Genomic DNA, 19020 nt, shown 5'->3' with positions numbered 1-19020 from the left:
AATTGGACTGAAGAATTTAATAAAATTTTTACAGAATTAAGTTACAGATATTTTGTGCACAACCATTTATTTACAAACAATACAAACCAGGTTATGACGAACGTCGGAAATTTGCACAGAGTGTGTTCAACTATCTAATTTGCGCTTTATTTTTTTTTTTATGAAAACGTAAGCGTGTACTCAAACTAAATTAACTAGGACACAATATTTCACCTGAAACAACGTTTATATTTTCTGAGAAGGAATTATAATGAAATAAAATAAACCGCGTATATTAATTTACTTCCGCAAACTACAAGATAAACTTTTATTTAGCACGGTCTAAATTTTCAAAGAGGTTTTTAAACGCTAAAACCTTTTTACCATATAAATAAAAAACAAACTGCAAAAAAATTTAGCCACTCACTCAAACGAAAAAACTGTTTTCAAACAACATTGTAATTGAGGAAAATTCCGGAAATATTCTTTATTTAAAAAGTTTCTACAGTTATTTTGGTGGGTCAAATATTCACGCAGGCTGTGAGGCTCGTAGAACTTTAATAAAAAACGCTGTTGATAAATCTCAGTAAAGCATGAGAAAAAAGACGAAAAAGAAGTTCGCGTGGATCTCGCACAATCTTGCTCCCAGAGTTGTAAGCTTTCTAGGCTTGTTCCGGCCTCTCAGCTTATCTTGGTGCTGAATTTTTTTATATCCTCTGCTTTTAACTCCAAGATGAGAATTGTATTTAAGTTGGAATCTGCCAAAGTTTTTAAGAAGCTGTCAAGGAGATTTGATCAAAGGCAACTTGATTTAGGAGTCAACTGATATTCGCAAAAAAATTTATTTTGATTGAATTTCTAAACAATTTTGGTTTTCCTTTTGGACTTCCTATCCACGGAGAAAAATTGTCAAATTTAGAATATCATATTTTTTAACATCAAGGTTGAAATCAAATTTTAAATTTTGGCTAAATAGTTTTAATTTTTTCATTGCATTTTCAAATCAGTTGCGGAAATTTTTATTTCATTTCAATGCAATTAAAATATTCTGAGCAAAAATTAACGTTTGTTTTCACTGCGCTTAATCTAATTTGATGATATTAAGATCGGGGAAAACATTCCAGTTAATGAAATAAAATATATATAATAAATGTCTTGATGTAATACAGCTCAAAATGAAAGTGTCGGAAACTTTAATATTTTCTGAACCTGTACTGAACCTCGTTTGCTATTCAGCAAAGATTTCAGTTAATCTAAATGTATTGCTACACTGCTACGGCAGAGGCGTCCAAATGTAGCGCTTGTATAGCTTTGTGGCACACGCGCATCATTACCTATTCCACCCCACCGAGGTTTGTATCAGAGAAGTGAAACAAAGAGCGGAGGCACCCCAAAGGTCAACATTTGCTTGCCTCAACCCGTTTTTCACCCAGTAGCAGGAGCATATACTTGTACATACAGTTCGCCGCACACACGGCTTGAACAATCGACAAAAGGCGTGATTCGCTGGTCGGTCGAAAAGCCCGGCGTTCATCGAGGGTAAAAAAAGGCTGTAAGCGGTCGCTTGCATGCGGCTTAATGGCATTATAATGAACCTCGCCGGCTGAAATGTACGTGCGTACGGTGCCCATGCAGCCGGCGAGAGTATAATTCCGGCCAGATCGATTTTCACGCCGCCGACCAGTCCCCGAACCGCATGCGAATCGTGGGAAGCGCACTTTCTTCTCTTCTTTTTGCCTCTTCTGCTATTGCTCTGATCGCGTCATTTTCCGCCCCACTTGACTGCGAATCGTCGCTCCTGAAAGGTTTTGCCAGTTGCATTTCACGGGTAGGTAGACAACATTCCTCTCTGCTGACTGATTTCGACTCTGTATGCCCGTCTATCCACGATTGTCAGCTCTCTATTGTGGCCCGAATTCTGACTTGGGGAAATGAAATGCTTCTGTTCAGTGTTGTATAAAACTGCTATATAGCTTTTTCTTTTTATAGAACACCACATCACTTTATTGTTTAACATTCATACGGCTGCATTTTGAAAGCAAGATAAATTTTCTTTAACCCTTCAAATCTAATTTTAAGTCAATTGAATCGTTGTTTTTAAGCTTCCTGCCTTTTAATCTTTATTTCCTACAAGTTTCGGCTTCACAGCAGTAGAGCCCTATTTCATGGGTTAAATATGAAGTCCGTTTCCATTCAAATTTGGAACACTCAACCTCCGAGTGTTGACATTCTAACTAACATCAAATACTGTTCACGATCAGCTATTAATTTCGGAATCAAAGCAGTCCAAATATTTAAAATAGGAAAACTGTAATTGAAAACTAAAATAGATTATATTCTGAAATCTTAAGATGGATTAAATGGTGTGTGCGTGTATATATACACACAAAAATTTGATCACTTCTGATTTTTGCAGGTTTACAGACATGTATGCGTGTTTATTAGACAGTTAAGTATCACAATTTTTCCTGACGTGGTCTCAAGCGTTGCTCAAAGGTCATTCAAAGGAAAATAACACGTTTTAATCATTATATTGCATTTTAATAATGGAACGTCCTAAAAACTGATTATTTATTGCACTAATAATGCCAGTGCAATAGTGGTCGTTCTAATTGAATACGTTCCCTTTATTCAGCCGATTTCAAATTCATCAATTGTCAATTCATTCAAACTTGCCTCTTTCGTCTTTTCACATTTTCCCCGTAAAATACAATTATTCCAGGAACAATCACTCAGAGGATTTCTACCATTTCCTCAAAAATATCCCGCTGATACCAAAATCCCGAGTCTATTCCGAGAAAAGTGACGCACACGTTGTATGCCTTTTAAATTGGATCGCGTTTGACAACAGAAAGGATGTTCATTTCGAGCTTGCTGCCTGTATGAAAAGGTTCCAATCTCTGAACTCGCTGCGTGGAACAGCCTAAGAACAGCCAAATCCATTTTTGTCTTCGTATCTGCGTCAACAGGGAGGGAAGATTTCAGCGTCGTTCACTCGTTTGTTTGCTGCTTGTTTGGAGTTGTCGTTTAATCGAGAGGGATTTGGAATCAAGTGCGAGAGTGAGTCGCAGCGGGCTTCGCCAGTGGATCAACTGCCTCGTCTCGTGCTTGATTGCCTCCAAATCCCCAACATACCCGCCGCCGCTTATTTATGTTCTAATCCGCCGCCCAACTTGCGTTTCCCAAACATGCAGGTCTTTATTTATTCTCCTCGGCAGGCTCTTATTCCACGAAACTTTTAGCACCAACCTCTCTTCAATGCTGCTGCTTAATTATTTCGAGTTTTTTCTCAGAGAAGCTTGAAATGTTATATAAAAAATGATATTTTTTAACTTTCTTGAAAGAGTATTTTTGTTCTTTTTTGATAAGCCGGTCTATTCCTCATGGTAGAGTACAGAAGAAAAACTTATTTGTATAAATTAGGTTATATTACTTTGGCATTCTTCTTTCAACTGCTTTCTATTCCCCTGGAAGGAAGGGTCACAACTCGATTGGGAAGCAGGAGAGCGGAAGGGTTGTCCAGTTAAATACAGAGCGAGATCGTGGTAGCGCAGGAGGAACGAGGGAGAAAGGGAAAGATAAGAGCTTTGTCTTTCATAGCAATAGCAAACTCCTGTAATTCGGATAAATGAAATTCATATTTTTTTCTTCAGGATAGGGACAGCTCTTTTTCTGCTTTTTCCTCCACCTTGCAGGAACAACTAGCAGAGCCCAATCAGAGAAATAGACGGAAACAAATAATCCAATGCAGAAATGTTCTCTTTTTGTATTTGCTTTTTTTTAATAGCATATATCATTATAGCCGCGCCAACCGGCAAATTTCGGGTCACGCCAGCTGCCGAGAATCTGGCTTAGCTGCGCAAGCCGCCGGTGAAAAAGGCTTAAAAATTAAAAAGCGCAGGAGAAAAAAATGTCACTATCAAACGTCACGTTTAAAATATTGTCAACCGTGCCAACCACCGTGCAAAAAAATCGGCTAAGCCGGTCCCGCCAGCCGCTGCCTTAAATCTCGCGGCTGAGATCTCTACATATTAGTCAAAATGCGAACGGTTTACTGAATACTATGAACTCCGATGATGCTCGTGAGCACATGGTATTCGTTCGCGATGTTATCGGGACACGACTTTTTGCGAGTTGTATACGCCATCAGTGGAGATGAAACCCATAAAACATATTGTAATGAAAAATGCAACCGATTATTCACCCTTTTCCACAATCTCATAAACCATTTGACCACTTTATACATTGGTGGTGTAGATTTTGCATTCATCAGCAGGTGTAAATTCAGTCAAAAAGAAAAGTCTGACAAATTGCTCAAGTTGTGCAGCACCAGTGGCAGCGTTGCAGGGTGTGCAAGCCAATAGCTCAAAATGAAATTCAGATAACATTATTCATGAAAACTTTAGGGCTGCAGAATTAATTCAACTCGGCTCAACAGCACCCTTTGAGAGCAATAATTTTACTTTCAAATCGAGTCGCGCGTGCGGCGAGAAAGCCATTTTTCGGAATTTTCTCACCAACACGGCGCATCGATTTCTTGTGAAGTGCAAACAAACTTGCTCAAGAGGCACGCTTTCAGGCCAGGTTAGATGAAAGAGCAAGAAGCAATTTTCTCGGGAATTTTACTACCGGAAAGTTTTGTTTGCTTTTGAGGCGTCAACAAAAATACTGGATCATTCCTTTGCTTTGATCAAACCTGAGAGCCTCGCGTTGAAAATGAAAAAAGTTGGAGAAAATAAATTTGATGGATAATTACGCCAAAAGACCGTTCCCAATTAGTTTTGATATTTTTTTAACGGAAGTAATCTTTTTATATGCAGGAACTTCAGTTATTAATTCATGGGGTCAAGCAACATTTTAAATTATTAAATTAACCTAAGGTTTTTGGGTTAATCCCTATCCAATTGATTAAAGATTAAGCATTGAAAGGAAAATGTAAAAATGATATTTTCTGATTTCCTAAAATACATTCAATTTTATGACAATATCTTACAAAAATTTACGTAAAAAATTGAGCACTTTTTAGTGCTTCACAGACGATTAGTCTGTCATTTTAAACAAAAATGAAATTTAAAAGTATATTAAGTATATAAAACAAAATTTGTCAATAATAATCAAAATTTATTGTATTACATTTTGGCTTAGAATAAGTTTTGAAAAATGGTGTATTAAAATAATCAGATTGGTAAAAGACAAGAGAGTCACAACATTTAATTAAAATAGTTAAAAAAGTTGTCCCAAAAAGTCCTATTCAAATTAAGCTGAAATTGGACCACTTCAAATGAACCGCATGAAATTAGATTTCCCGCGCGAGTCAGTCTGTCTTTTCGCCCGAAGTCGTCCTCTGGCACGTCAGCGTTCAGTGTTGCGGCAATGTGAACAAGGGCCCCAAGGACGTTGTGGGCGGAGGGTCACATGCCTGTGGGCGAAAAATCACCCAGCTCGGAGCCAAATGCTGAACAATGCCGTCGCAGCGAACAATGCATCTAACAAAGGGGGGTTGAGACGCAGTCGCCCGGAAAATCGGCGTCCAAAGTTGAGCCACCGCCGGCGCTTGCGGGACCAGCCCGCAAAACAATATCAACAATATCCTTCCCTAAAGAGGACAAATCGACCGGCTGAAAAACAGTCACCAGAGAGCAGAGCTGCAGAGGGTGTCCCTGGAATCGACGATTGCATTAACTGCACAAACTTGCAAAAAAACTTGAGAAGAGCTGCTCTGCAAATTTTATTTATAAAAATATATCTTTGAAATCGTACTGCATTTCTTAGTTATCCTCTTTTCTTGCTGAATAAGTTTTGCAATATCAGAGGAAAAGAGGGCATGAAGCCATTCATGTTGCTTATAAATTATGAATAGATAATCAGTTTATACAAAGCCTGATAAAAATGAAGTCATTTATGTGCAATCCCACGCATTTATTTTGTTAAATGATTTATGTTTGAAATACAGTTGTATTGTCATAAAGTAATTCATAATTAAATTTCTTTCAATATCAAATGAAGCTTACTTTAACATAAAAATAGAAAAGAACAATAATAATCAACTAAAAGTAATTTCGTTTCATAATCTGCATGCACCAAGTTCGGCATACATCTACTATTTTTTATAACTTTGAAATAAATACATACAAAAAGGGGTGAAAAAATAATAAAAATAAATAAAAATCACGACCTGCTAAACTGTTAAAATTGTAAGAATCTTTCTAGACTGCAGCATATTTAATATTTGTATTTCACCCTCATTAAATTGGTTTTATTTACTTAAACCAGTTTCCTCCAGAACTTGGGGCGCAGGCTGTGTCGACAGGGCTGATATTTTTTTTACCAAGAACCTGTTGCACTCTGCTTTGCCGCTCCCTGCCTTGTTTCTCGAATTACATGTTATTCAAATAGAACGCGGCATTTTGTATTCGCCTTTGTCTGCTCAGCAAACGCGGTTGCTGACAAAGACGCAGTCCGCAACAATCAGTTGTTTTACTTTTGCTTTCGTGTTTTACGCGTGTTCAGCTTGCCAGAAAACTTGGACGTCCCTGTTTTAAGTTTGCTACACGACAGAGAGAATCGCTTTAATTGCTCGTTTTCCTCCTCTTTATCGCTCTGCTCAACATTTTATTGCAGAGAGGAACGCATTTTAGCAGATTAAGTTGATATGTCTCCAAGTATTTTGCACAAAAATTTGCATTTTGTGACCGTTTTCGACGTCAATCCTGACAATTCCTTAAGGGAAAAGATATGAGATTTCCGATTTTTAAAATTCAGCGTATTTAAAAAGGGGAAGTGAAAAGTGAGGGACATGGGAACGTCTCCTTTACCAGCACACGGATGTGCGAGACGGGTGGAGATGACAACTGCACTCCCATTTCGTGCCTGCACGCGCCACTTTCACTTTAACTATCGCTTCAGGAAACGCTGAATAATCGAGCTGTTTTATCAGCACTGCTACGAAGGTCAATTTCAGATTTTGAGTCAGTAATTTACAGGAAGAGTCAGCTGAGCTGCATATTGTTATCCACACGTGCAGCTTAAGGAAAATTTTTGAAAAGACGCTGTGAGAAGAATAATTTGGGGTTTATGAAAAGGTAATTCAACGATGCCAATTTTAGTTAGCAGTGAAAATTTGTTATCACTCGGTTTTCCATACGCTGTAACTGACATTTTCAGGACAATTTTGCAGAACTAACAAAATCAAGTAAAAGTTATCATTTAAAAGTAAAAAAATCACCCAATAGGCTAAAACGTGATATTGTCTGTGGAATATTTTTTCGCCGAAGTAGTTTGCGACCAAGACTCTCTAGGGTATTAAAAGAGAATCTCAACATACTAAACCAATTGAGTTTCCCCTTTTCCCACTTCATATTGTATTTTTGTTTGTTTGGTACGCATGCTAGGATGAGTGGGGTTTAAATATCCAATATATTTCATTTTTTGATCTGAATTGTACTCTGATTGTCTCCTTATTTCATTGAAAAATGTTTAAATTTTTTGTAAGGAATGCATTTTTCAGCATGAGCTCTCATGTTCAATTTATTTATTTTTAACTAGTTTATTTTAGAAAGTGTAAAATTTGTCAGCATATATAAATCGGTTTTTAATGTTCGAATTTCAAATTAGAATCACACAATCCGTGAATGTGTGTTGTCAGTTGTCTGCAAGATAAAAAAACTGTCAACCGATCATTATTATCGAAATCTCAACTCAATATTAATTACCATCTCTGCAAAAAAAAATCCAGGTAATATAGCCTTGTCAATTTCTATCAACTGTGACCTCGAACGTTCCGTTACGAAATATTTGACAGGTTTACAAGGAAACATCTTGTCCTATATGTCAATAAATATCGAAATAAGTGGAGATGTTCTGCGTTCACAGGCTCGCAAGGGCACTTGACGCGACTTTCAAGCAAGTTTGCAAAACTGCTATTTCCGTTCTGGAGATGTTATTGTTTTTCAAGTCAGCTATTTTCGCGTTCAGTTTCGCCATATACACGATCGCGTTTTGCCGAACGCTGCAGGCAGCACACTCGACCTTGCTCTCTCTTTCTCTCTCTGCGGATATTTTGCTCAGTCGCAGCACACGCGAGCCGACACCGCCACCTCCACTGACATGCACACCACACGATCCAGATTTCGCTCGCGAGCATCCCGACACGGTGGGAATTTCTGTCATATACGTTCCGCCCTTCTAAGATGCACGTGGGAAATTGCGTTTTGGTCAGCTGATGCGCTCGCAAATCGCATCCGAGGAATTGATTTCCTCTGGAAACTGACAGCGCTACCATTTTTAATTCGATAATCCCATACAGTTCTGTAGCACCCTCGTAAATTGAATCATATGTAATTTGACTCGCAAATAGAAACTTTGCTGCTCTGCAATCTGTGAATTCATGAATCGTTTTGAGGCGACATTAGATTTTCGGTTGGGATTTTTGTTGGCTGCATGATCAAATCTATTGTCTAGAGTAGTTCTGATTTTAGGAGGTTTCACGAACAGTTACACAATATGTATATTTGAACATGCGGGATTTGGTTTCACAAGACAAGAGGCTGTAGTTTAATGTTGGAACGATGTATTGGTTTATTGGCTGCTGAGAAAAGGAAATTGATACCGCACCAAACCTCTAGCTACCGAGGATTGAACATCCCTCAGTGACGTGATTTATCCTACTTTTGAGTCTATTTTAAAAACAATGATGATATTATAATGTATTTTAGTAATAATTAAATAAACAAAACAAACTGTTAAGATCAGGGATAAAATTGATTTTGGTCATCAATTGGAATTTAGTGCTCTAGATGAAATATTTAGAAAAAATATGCTCTTAAAATTGGCTAAGACTCAATTAAGTTTCTAAAATAGATGACATGGAAAGTGCTGACAAAAATCTAGGATATATTTGCATTGAATTATTGATTTTTCCCTATTTATTTTTGATTGATTGATATGTTTATTAAACGCAAACGGTTTTCAACTTTATACATAACAAATTGACTTCCAACTTTTTATAGACAGTGGCCTTGGAAAGATTCATACGTTTTTGTCACAGTCTAATAGGTGATACATGCTAGATAATGTCGAATTACAATATATGTACATTTAAATTTATCACAAGCCTCACAATTATGATCATCTCAGGCGTGCAGATTGATTCGCAATAGCTTAATTTCCATACATCTACACCGGTGATAATAATAAATATGAGGACCACGTCATTAGTTTGGTCGTTTGATCCAAACTAATCAGTCAAGGTAGCTCTGGTCTCAATATTAACAGTTATTGATACCAATTTCATGTTTTGTTAAGGTTTAACCAGCCCGTTGGCTCGCATTGTTAAGCTCACGGAAATTGCTGAGCAGAGTTTAAAAAAGTGTCTAAAATTTGATTTCTGGATCCCATTTTCACAAGTTTACTAGTAATAGGTTAATAATAATTAACCACTCTTCTCTTTTTTTAAACATAAAACGCTGCATAGATGGCACGGATTTATGCAAGCCGCTTTCAGCGCAGACAAAAGCCTTTTAAAGAGGAGCGACCAGCAAAATCGGACGGCGGGCGCGAGGGGAGGCAAGTAGTGCGGAACAAAGAATGCGAAAGTGCAGCACCTGTTTTGTCGGTGGCAACCGAAAATCCGGCGCTTCTGTCTCTTTCCCTCTTGCTCGCTCTCTCGCACACAATTGACCTACAAATGAAGTTTTGAGCCCCGCGGGGGCGGAAGAGGGGTGGGGGCTGGTGCGATGATAAAAATTCACCTCGTTGAGAGGGCGGCCCTTGTGACAAAGAGGCAGGAACGTGATGAAGAGGCCGCCGAGAGACACACAGCTTCCTCGCCTGCCGCCGCTGCCGCCGCCGCCGACATGCCGCCTCAAGAGAGAGTGCAAATTTTTCACCCTCTTTTTCTAACTGATGGTCACAAAGATTGTGGCACTCGAGTGCGCGCACCGGTGGACACTTCGCTCTACCTGCCGCCTAGCGTGCGGACGCGCTGATTGAATGGCTACTTTGTGTCCAATGTATCACGCGTGATAATCTTAAAAGGATGAGCCTGCCATAAAATCCCTTCAAGAGCTAAAAACTAAGGGGAATTGTATGCATTTGAAATATTCAAAGTGTGACATAAGGATGCGTATCGTCGAGAAGAGCATCAATGTCAAAGAGAGTAAAAATAAACAGAAAAAGAAAAATGCTTCCTCCTTGGGGAACTTCATTTGACTGAACAATTGGTGCAGACTGTGAGACCGCTAAAAAATTCAATTTTATTAATTACCTTCAAGCGTATTTCTTTCTTTAAGAGCACCGGGGGCAAGTTGTGCGATCAAATTGGTTCGCACTACGCAGATCCAAGATGGTGTCTGAATGTGGGAAACAAAAAGCTCTCTTTGGATTTCCGTACGAGTGTCAAGTGTTTGTTTTTACGATCCAAAAGAAAAAATTAGTACAAGTAATGCAAATTGTGTCACAAAATGACCAAAACTTGGTTCTTTTCCCGTGACCGTTTTTTCGCGCCATACTCCCGGACGCCATATCTGCGCGTCGCATGAATCTGATTCCCGCTGTTTAAGAGATATGGACATTAAAAAATGTTTATTGGAAAATCCAAAGTGGAAAAAAAATCTACCGAACCGATCTAACAAATTAAGTAGCACAGCCCTAGATTATTACAATTAATAATCTGTTGATCGCTGTTTGAGATGCAATCTTTTCGACCTGATTGCATCAGCGTGAAAACACTGACAGTGTTGACTGACGGCGCGTTCAGGTGCAGGTAGAATGAGCCCTCGTTTCAATCACGGCTGTTGAAGCACTCGGTGGTGTCGTCCGCAGGACAAAGCGCGCGCGATGTGCAGGGCTCAACAGATCAATTAACCTGCATGCACCGTGTGTGTGTGTGCGCCGTCGTTGGCGTTGTTGTGCACATTCAAGTGGTTGCTCGCTCGGCTTTTCGCCTCCGTCGGCAACAAATGCAAATTAAGCCAAGCGTCCTTCTGCCAATTACACGTCGCTTTATTCTATGTGTATTATACATATAAATCGCTGCGCGGTTGGCGCACACGCGACGGAAACGGGGTTAGCTCCGCTGTGTCGCATTGTCGAGCGGCGCCTTTCAACTTTTCAGCGATTCGCCTTTGAAAAAATATGCAACCGGTATGTCACAAGCGCTGCGCGGGTTGCATAGCTCGGCCTCGCAAGGATGAGTCTCACGGATTAGCCTTTATTACTGTCGTGTTCGGGATTCCATGAAATTTCATAACACTTCATTGACAGTGACTCTCCTTGTGAGAACTTTGATCTGTGCAAAAGGGATTAACTTATATATGTAGAGATTGGCTCTCTTTGCGTTTTAAACGCAATGATGGCGTCGGTCGTCAGTCATCATTGTAATGATTTTTAGAATGGAGAGATTGATCGCAGGTCGCAGGCTTGACAGAAAATGGTCTCCTCAATACAAACTTGAGACCACAAGTGAAGAAGATCTCTATTTAACGTGATGGAAGGTCCTTAAAAAACGATCCTTAAAAATAGATGGAAAGATTTGTGAAAATATACAGGGATCAATAAATAGAATCGCTTATATGGTATGTCAATTTTATTTTATTTCAGACTGTCCAGAAAATTACACTTTCTCAAGAATATTTTAATTTTTAAATAAGTAAAAAGTTTTATGATACTGTGGCGCCTTCTCGCCACTACTGTCCGAATAACTACTTTGCATTTAACCTGTATCGCCAGGTGGCAGTACAAAGGTGTGCGACAAGCAGAGCACCCTTACTGCACCTTCTCCCCCACTGCACAATCAGACTCGCACCAAAGCAGTCGCAACACAATAATTTCTCTCTCCGGCTAGGATGAGATTTGGTGCGAGAAAATTCCAAAAAAACTATTTCATATTAGACCTGAACTACGGGGTAAGTTGTAATAATTGTTTGTATTTCGAATGTGATATTTTTACTGTTTGTATTTGTGATTTTGATTATTAATGTAATTTCACAGTCTTGATCTTGCTCCTGATCTTGGTCTTGATCTTAATTACCAAACCACGAGACATGAATAAAGACGTTCACTACCAAAAGACGCATTTCTGTCACGGCTTCCACGTACCCCATAATACTTTGATTCTTAATTATCACATTTTTAACTACAGAGATCTTTTCAATATTTTTGAACTATTCAAAACCTGCAATTTAAAAAATCCAATATATATGGAAATCGTGCAATAAATAGCACAAAGGCTGTTGAGGAAATGCTTGATTTGCTCACAAATTGCTTCTTGACACAAAACTAAGCTATTTTCGCTAATTTAATCAAACGTATAGCCAAAAACAGTGCGAAGTGGGGGAAGGTTTTGACGCAGTTAACGCCTTCACATGCATAAAGTTGTTCAGCTCTCAATTAATCGACCGTTCATTGAAACTAGAGGTCACTAATTTGGTTCGTATTTTTTTTTTTTTTTTTTTTTTTGGAACCGAGTGCAGGCAAATCCACGCAACACGGCAACACGGAAATCCCATTATCAAGCAATTTCCGCTGTCCAAAACTGACTAAACTGCTTTTAACATATTTTCACAAATCAAATGCAAAATGGCCTGCTCTGCTAAATTGAAAAATTGTAATGGCTTTCAAATTATGGCGTATTAAAAGAGAAATCATGGTCAGATCCAACGAGAGAGTGACATTTTTGTCAAAATTTGTAAAATTTACATATTGATTTTCTGAGAGCACAACGTGATGGCCACAAATTTCAATTTCTTATAAGCTGTGAAATTGTTAAAGATAAATACATTTATTATTTTTCTTTGGGATATCTTTTAGTCCGAATTTTGCCAAACATATGTCTTAGCTAAAGACAAAAGACACGGGTCACAGGATGAATAATGCTAATTCCAAGCTTAATTCGCACTAGTTTTCGGTCTGCCTTATAAGATCAGATTCCTTATAAGAATATGTTAAAAACAAAGTTTATCAAACTTTTGAAATTTAATTACAGGTTTTACTGAACATTTTAAAAAAATTTGAGTTAGAAATGAATCATAGTAAGAGAAGATTGCCGTGGTTAACAAAATCGTAAACGTAATCAAATTCACAACTTGAGATGACTTGAGAAATGTTTGTGCTCTCGTTAAAAGCGGCGTTGGCATTGATCGGCAAGGAGTATGAAAATCTATACACGCCAAGCACATACTGGCTGACTAACAACTCACTTTGCCTAACAAATAAAACACACAAGTCGAGCGTCTGTCGAAAGCGAAAGGGACGAAAACCAAAACTCGGTCGTTGGGGCCGGTTGGGCGGGAGGACGGCAGCGGAGGAGCGAGAGAGAGAGATGGAGAGTACAAAAGTGTGTCTCTGTGTGTGTTGCAGGTGTGGAGGCGCGTGCGCCGGGGGCGGCCTCGCGGCAAGCAGAGGCGACGACGGCGGCGGAGGCGGCTGCGGCGGCCGGGGGCCAGAGCGGGCCAGGCCTCCGCCTCGGATGGCAGCAGGATGAACGCGAGCGCGTGCGAGGCGCTGCGGGAGGCCGTGGTGTGGCAGGGGGCGGCCGTGCTGGCGCCGCTCGCCGTGCTCGCCGTCGTCGACGTGATGGTCGTGCTGGGCAACTGTCTTGTCATCGCCGCCGTCTACATCAGCTCCAAGCTACGCACCGTCACCAACCTGTTCATCGTGTCCCTCGCCGTCGCCGACCTGCTCGTCGGACTCGCCGTCCTCCCCTTCAGCTCGGCCCTCGAGGTCTTCAAGGTCAGTTGTTTATTACACCTCTTCACTCAAGCGCTGGGAAAACCTGGCGTTCAAACGAGGAAAATCCAGAATTTTATTTGATCGCTGGATTTTCTCGTTAGTCATAGAGATTTTTACCAACCAAGAAAAATCTAAACCTTTTTACGATTTTCTATTAATCTAAATTATTTGTTAAATTTTGTTTTCGAGTATTTAAGAAAAATAATTGTTACGAACATAAAAAAATTAGTCTATATTTAAATTTTGGTCAACATCTAAGATCAAAGAAGATATCTTAATGAGCGAATATCTAACACCTTTATTGAGTTGGTCCACCGCAGACTCTAAATTTTTATGCTTCGTCACATCAGGAGTAATTAAACATTAAAAATCTGTTTTTACCTCTTGAATTGTGAAGAAATGATTTTAATGGCTTCCAAAACGTGTTTTCCTCATAAGTAAATCGAAATTTCGTGATGTTCCTTCATTTTTATTCCGTGAATAAGAAATATTATTTCTGCGATTTTAAGGCACTAAAATTTTAATAGGCGCAATAATTTAAAAGATTGATGTAATGGGTATATTCTCTCTTAATTAAAATTTAAAATTCTGACTGAGGGAAACGTCTTTGCTTGTAAGAATTGAATTTTATACGAGGGTCTCAACAAACTCGAGTTAAGTTTTGCGTGCGTGTGTGAAGTTATGTAACTATTTTCGATCCCTACAGACTCCCAATCGAAAATGATAGGTTTCAGTTTTTAGCTCATCATTAACTCCTTACAGTTTATTTAACTACACCAAAATAATTGACCGAAATATTTTCTTAACGAAAAAGCAATTCAGTCAAATAAATTCACGCTTTATACGACTCATTAGAACATTTTTAAACTGGTCAAAATTGTTCACCCCTTATTTATTTTTACTCTCCCCTACCATCTGGGGCATTTGCAACAAATTCATTCATGTTTCGCGTGCGTGTGACAGAACGGCAAAACTCCTTTCGATCAAAGCTGAATTATTTTTTTCCTCCCTTGCGAAAACTTCTGCAATTTTTCGCCAACTCTGCCTACAAAGAGATTGCGATTTTAATTACAAACTTGAACTTGTAAGAACAAAAAGCCGCGTGAGCACGAACAAAATGTACATGGCACAAGAGACGCGTTGACGCACGAACAGCGTCATTAATGACCTCCCACATGATTTGAGCACAGTGATCATTGTGTGGGTCCATGGTATTACCTTCGACATATTTTGAAACGCAATTAACGAAGATGAAAAGAGAGTGAAACGTTAATATCTCTTTTCATTCACGAAAAGTTAAAATATATATAGATTTGAAATAATTAGAGACAGATAAATTAAGACGTCTTTTAATTGCTAAAAAAACAAGGTGCATATTTAAGTTAATTTTATATTTTTACTGCATAGAGAGCTTCTGACATTAGACATTTAACCAGTTTTGCAAATCTAGTTCATTCAGGCAATAGAGTTTTTAATTTAAAGTCAAAGTAGAGACTAAATTATTTCTTTACGCACCTGAAGATGTAAAACATTAAAACTTATGAGTAGGGCTGTATATTTTATTCGTTGGAATATTTTCCAATCGCCACGAGTCCATCAAATGAACTTACCATTTGTATCATATTTCAAATTGAAAAACTGCCAAAACCGTTCTAGAACAGTCTTAAATCGTTTACTAATCTGTTTAGTAATGCACAACATCGGCTCGTGTAAGATGGGATTAGCGCCCTAAAGACATTTTCTAATATGTAAAGTGCGTAAATTATTATTTTTTTATTGTGTAAATTGGAAAACGTGGTATTCAAGTAAACGAAATCTCTAAAAAATATGGGACAGTAAATTTTTCATATACATAAAAACGCTTTTTAAGCCTCAAGCAACTTTAATTAAAACCCATCTAGTGTAAAAAGTTTGCTTCAAGAAACAATCCAAAATTTATAGCCCTATCGTTATTTGTTAAAAGTCAAAAGCAATCTCAAAATCTATGTTTATTTGTTACTTGGTGCAATGCCGATATCCAGTTAAAACGTTTCGTGCCCCGAACGTATTATGTACTTGTACTTGTATGGATCAATCCGAGCGTGAAATACGGCGAGAATTTCCACTGCCAAAGCGGAAAAATAAAAGTCATCTTGGACTCACTTGATAATGTTGTAGTTGTAAAATGTTCGTGAGCGAGAAGAAAAAATGGACACAGCGGTGATTTATCACTTACGTGAATACCGACCAACATCTTTGCATGTTTTTACTACGAGGCAAGTAACTGGAGCACACTTGGATCTCTTATCGCCATAAATGTGCACAACTGCGGAGAACTAGGGAAAAGCGTGACTTTATGGCATTATTTCAAGCAGCCCCGGCAACGATGATTTTCCCTCTTTCTCTTTTCGCACGCTCGATTTGCCGAGAGAATAGCGCTGCTGAGCTCTAATGTGTGTCGGGAGAAAGAAAGGGAAAGAAACGAAAATGACCAATTTTGGAAGCCCCGTCGTCGTGTTTGTTCTGTTCTGCGGCCGTCCGGATTATTATAGCCGCTTATGAGGCAATTTTCACAGGCTGCGCCGTTCGTATCGCGCTGCTCCATGCAGAATATTAGCCGGCAGAATGGGAAAATTATGCGTGGACTATGCAGTGCAGCTTATTTTCCAGATTAAGTGCTTACGCCGAAGTTAGCTTTTTTCGCTAAACGACTTCGTCCATGATGAATGTATAAATTGCATTTTTGCTATCAACATTCATGGTTTGTTTTCTTAATAGTAGTTTTCCTTCAACGGAAAAATTGCAGTCAAAACTGAAAACAAGAGTTCAGAGATATTTAACAGTAAATAATTTGGCCAAAGGTACGTTTGTTCTACGTGTATTTCTTTTCCGTTTTGATTCCGTTTGAGTTGATTCGTGAAACGTGGATGCGAGCTTGTTGAGACTTTTAAAATCAATTCATATTTCACGTGAACTAAACGAAAGAGAGTATATATAGAAACTAAAATTTTCGGATATTTTCTCTGCAGTCTAGAATTCCAAAGCAAATTGGATCGTTATTACTTTGCTTAAGTCCTTATTTCTTAGAAAAGCAATTTCCTTTACAGGAAACCCTCCAGCTCACAAAGGAATGGCATGAGGAAAATCATGTTTGGAGTAATTATCATGTGACAAGGCATGAGAAATAGGAAATTTCACCAGGAAATTCCAGCTACAAACAAGATTTATTTTTATAATTTAATTTAAAAAAATCAGAACCGGGTTTAAATCAAATATTTTTAGATGCTTGCTATTTTTGGCACTCATTTTTCTATAGTAATTTTCATAAGTGAATCACAAAATGTAAGTAAGTTCGTCCCATTCAAAGATATACTGAGATGGATTTTTAAAACTTAAATCCAAATAGGAAAGTTTCCATTTTCCCTTAAATTACTATCGAGAGTCAAAATTTGAAAAATAAATCCCTAAATGATCATTCACCTAAAATAAAAAAATGACTCCACCGCGTAGTTCGGAAAAATAAGTTAGCCAGACTCATTTTCTTTACGGTAGTCAATTTTTTGAAGTAAATATTTCACACATTTTAACCACAATCACGACCTTTTCCCAGGTTTGGCTCTTTGGGGACACGTGGTGCGCCATCTGGCTGGCGGTGGACGTGTGGATGTGCACAGCATCCATCCTGAACTTGTGTGCCATCTCGCTGGACCGATACCTGGCAGTGACGCGACCGGTCTCGTACCCCACGCTGATGAGCCCCGGCAGGGCCAAGCTGCTAATCGCTGGCGTGTGGGTGCTTTCATTCGTCATCTGCTTCCCTCCGCTTGTCGGCTGGAAAGACCAGAAGGCCGATGCCTTCTTCGGTAACGCGGCCGCCGTCAACACGACGGTCCACGACACTGACACGGTGAGTACCAAATTGCAAATATTATACCAGCATTGCTTTTTAGGTTTATTTAAAATATTTGTATGTATAAGCATCATATAATCTGGAAATCGTGCGATTATATTCATTAATGCAAGAATTTGCGCAGCACAAATTGTATAATTTTTACCCATTAACATGCTGGTTAGGCTATTTTCAAGATCTTTGTCATTATATCTAGTTGGTTTGAATATTTGACTCGAAATTGGTCAGTTAATAAAAAATCCCCCTGAACATGCTGTCAGGAACGCACCTCTTTTTTGTAAGAAACGTTTCTAGCTAATTGTTTCATTTCAGTCAAATTGAAATAAAAATCTAATTAAAATTACTATTTACAAGAAATTGTTTGGTTTGTGCAGAGTGAATGTATTTTTCTGCATATGAGATGACAAAAGAAATTTGATATTTTCTATTTTTAATGAGAATGTTCTCTCTTTAATCATTATAGTCTACATTGTTTGACATTAAGTTTATTAATATTGTAAATGGATATTGAATTACATTGCTAGTCACTTGCTTCATATTTATAATCACCGATAGCGAATAATGGGATTTACTTCAAGAGTAGCAATAACAGCACCTCCAACACTTTTATTCAAAAACTAGATTGCATGCGTCAAAACGCTGCCTGTCCCGACCGTCAAATGGTGAATTTTTCAGTTCGCCGCATTCAATCTAAAAAAATTGCCCTCTTGAACACAGTCTGAAAAAATACCCTCTTCCACTTGCAAACCTTTTTCCGTCAGTTGCCAATCGCAAAGGCAACGCACTAATCAAAAACTTTCGCCACTAGCAACTCGCCAGGGACCGCGTCATGTATAAACACCGACCGATGAAAAGCAATGAATATCTAATAAGCCAAGACCTGTGTTGTGTGTATGTAAAAAGTACATAAGTCTTTGGGCAACGTGTCGAAGAACCGTGGCAGTAGCTTGCGACCATGAATATTTAAACACGCGCCTATTGATTCGTGATTCTATTTTGGTTGCATGCACTTGGCGGTCGAGCGGCCACGAGTGCGATATTAGGGGGCCGATTCGACTTTTCTGCTCCAGCTGTCGGCCTTTCGGAAACGGCTGCTGATCTGAATTAGCCGGCGCCGCATGTGTGCACGTTTTCCAGAAGCAAACAAGCTTTGGTCGACCGAGAGCTGTTTGTCTTTGTTTTTTCCAGCACGCCGACCGGAATAATTTAGATCTTATCCGCGTGCTGACTGACTGAGCGGCAACGAGTGGAGCAGAGCAAATATTATTGATCCTCTCGCGTGGGCGAATAATGCTATATCGCTGTTTTGGATTGGGAAAATGTGTGCACGTGCACAGGCTGGTCCATATAAATGGAGCATGATTGCGCTGCACTGACAAAATAAGATTTCGCAAGACCAAAATGAACATATAGCACGAATTGCT

At 38.9% G+C, this 19020-nt stretch overlaps 1 protein-coding gene across 1 annotated transcript in view; it reads left to right on the top strand.

Annotated features, from left to right (window-relative positions):
• Oamb (Octopamine receptor in mushroom bodies) overlaps positions 1 to 19020 on the top strand; it is a 91371-nt gene that overhangs the window by 48403 nt on the left and 23948 nt on the right. Inside the window, exons 2-3 of the mRNA XM_065493677.1 lie at positions 13336 to 13707; positions 17297 to 17593. Coding sequence (XP_065349749.1) covers positions 13456 to 13707; positions 17297 to 17593 — 549 coding nt within the window. The 5' untranslated portion in view covers positions 13336 to 13455. The remainder of the gene's footprint in view (positions 1 to 13335; positions 13708 to 17296; positions 17594 to 19020) is intronic.

This window comes from Cloeon dipterum, chromosome X (assembly GCF_949628265.1).
Source record: "Cloeon dipterum chromosome X, ieCloDipt1.1, whole genome shotgun sequence".
Taxonomy (NCBI): Eukaryota; Metazoa; Arthropoda; class Insecta; order Ephemeroptera; family Baetidae; genus Cloeon; species Cloeon dipterum.
Note: the sequence above shows the minus strand (reverse complement) of the source record. Positions and strands in the feature narration are given on the sequence as shown.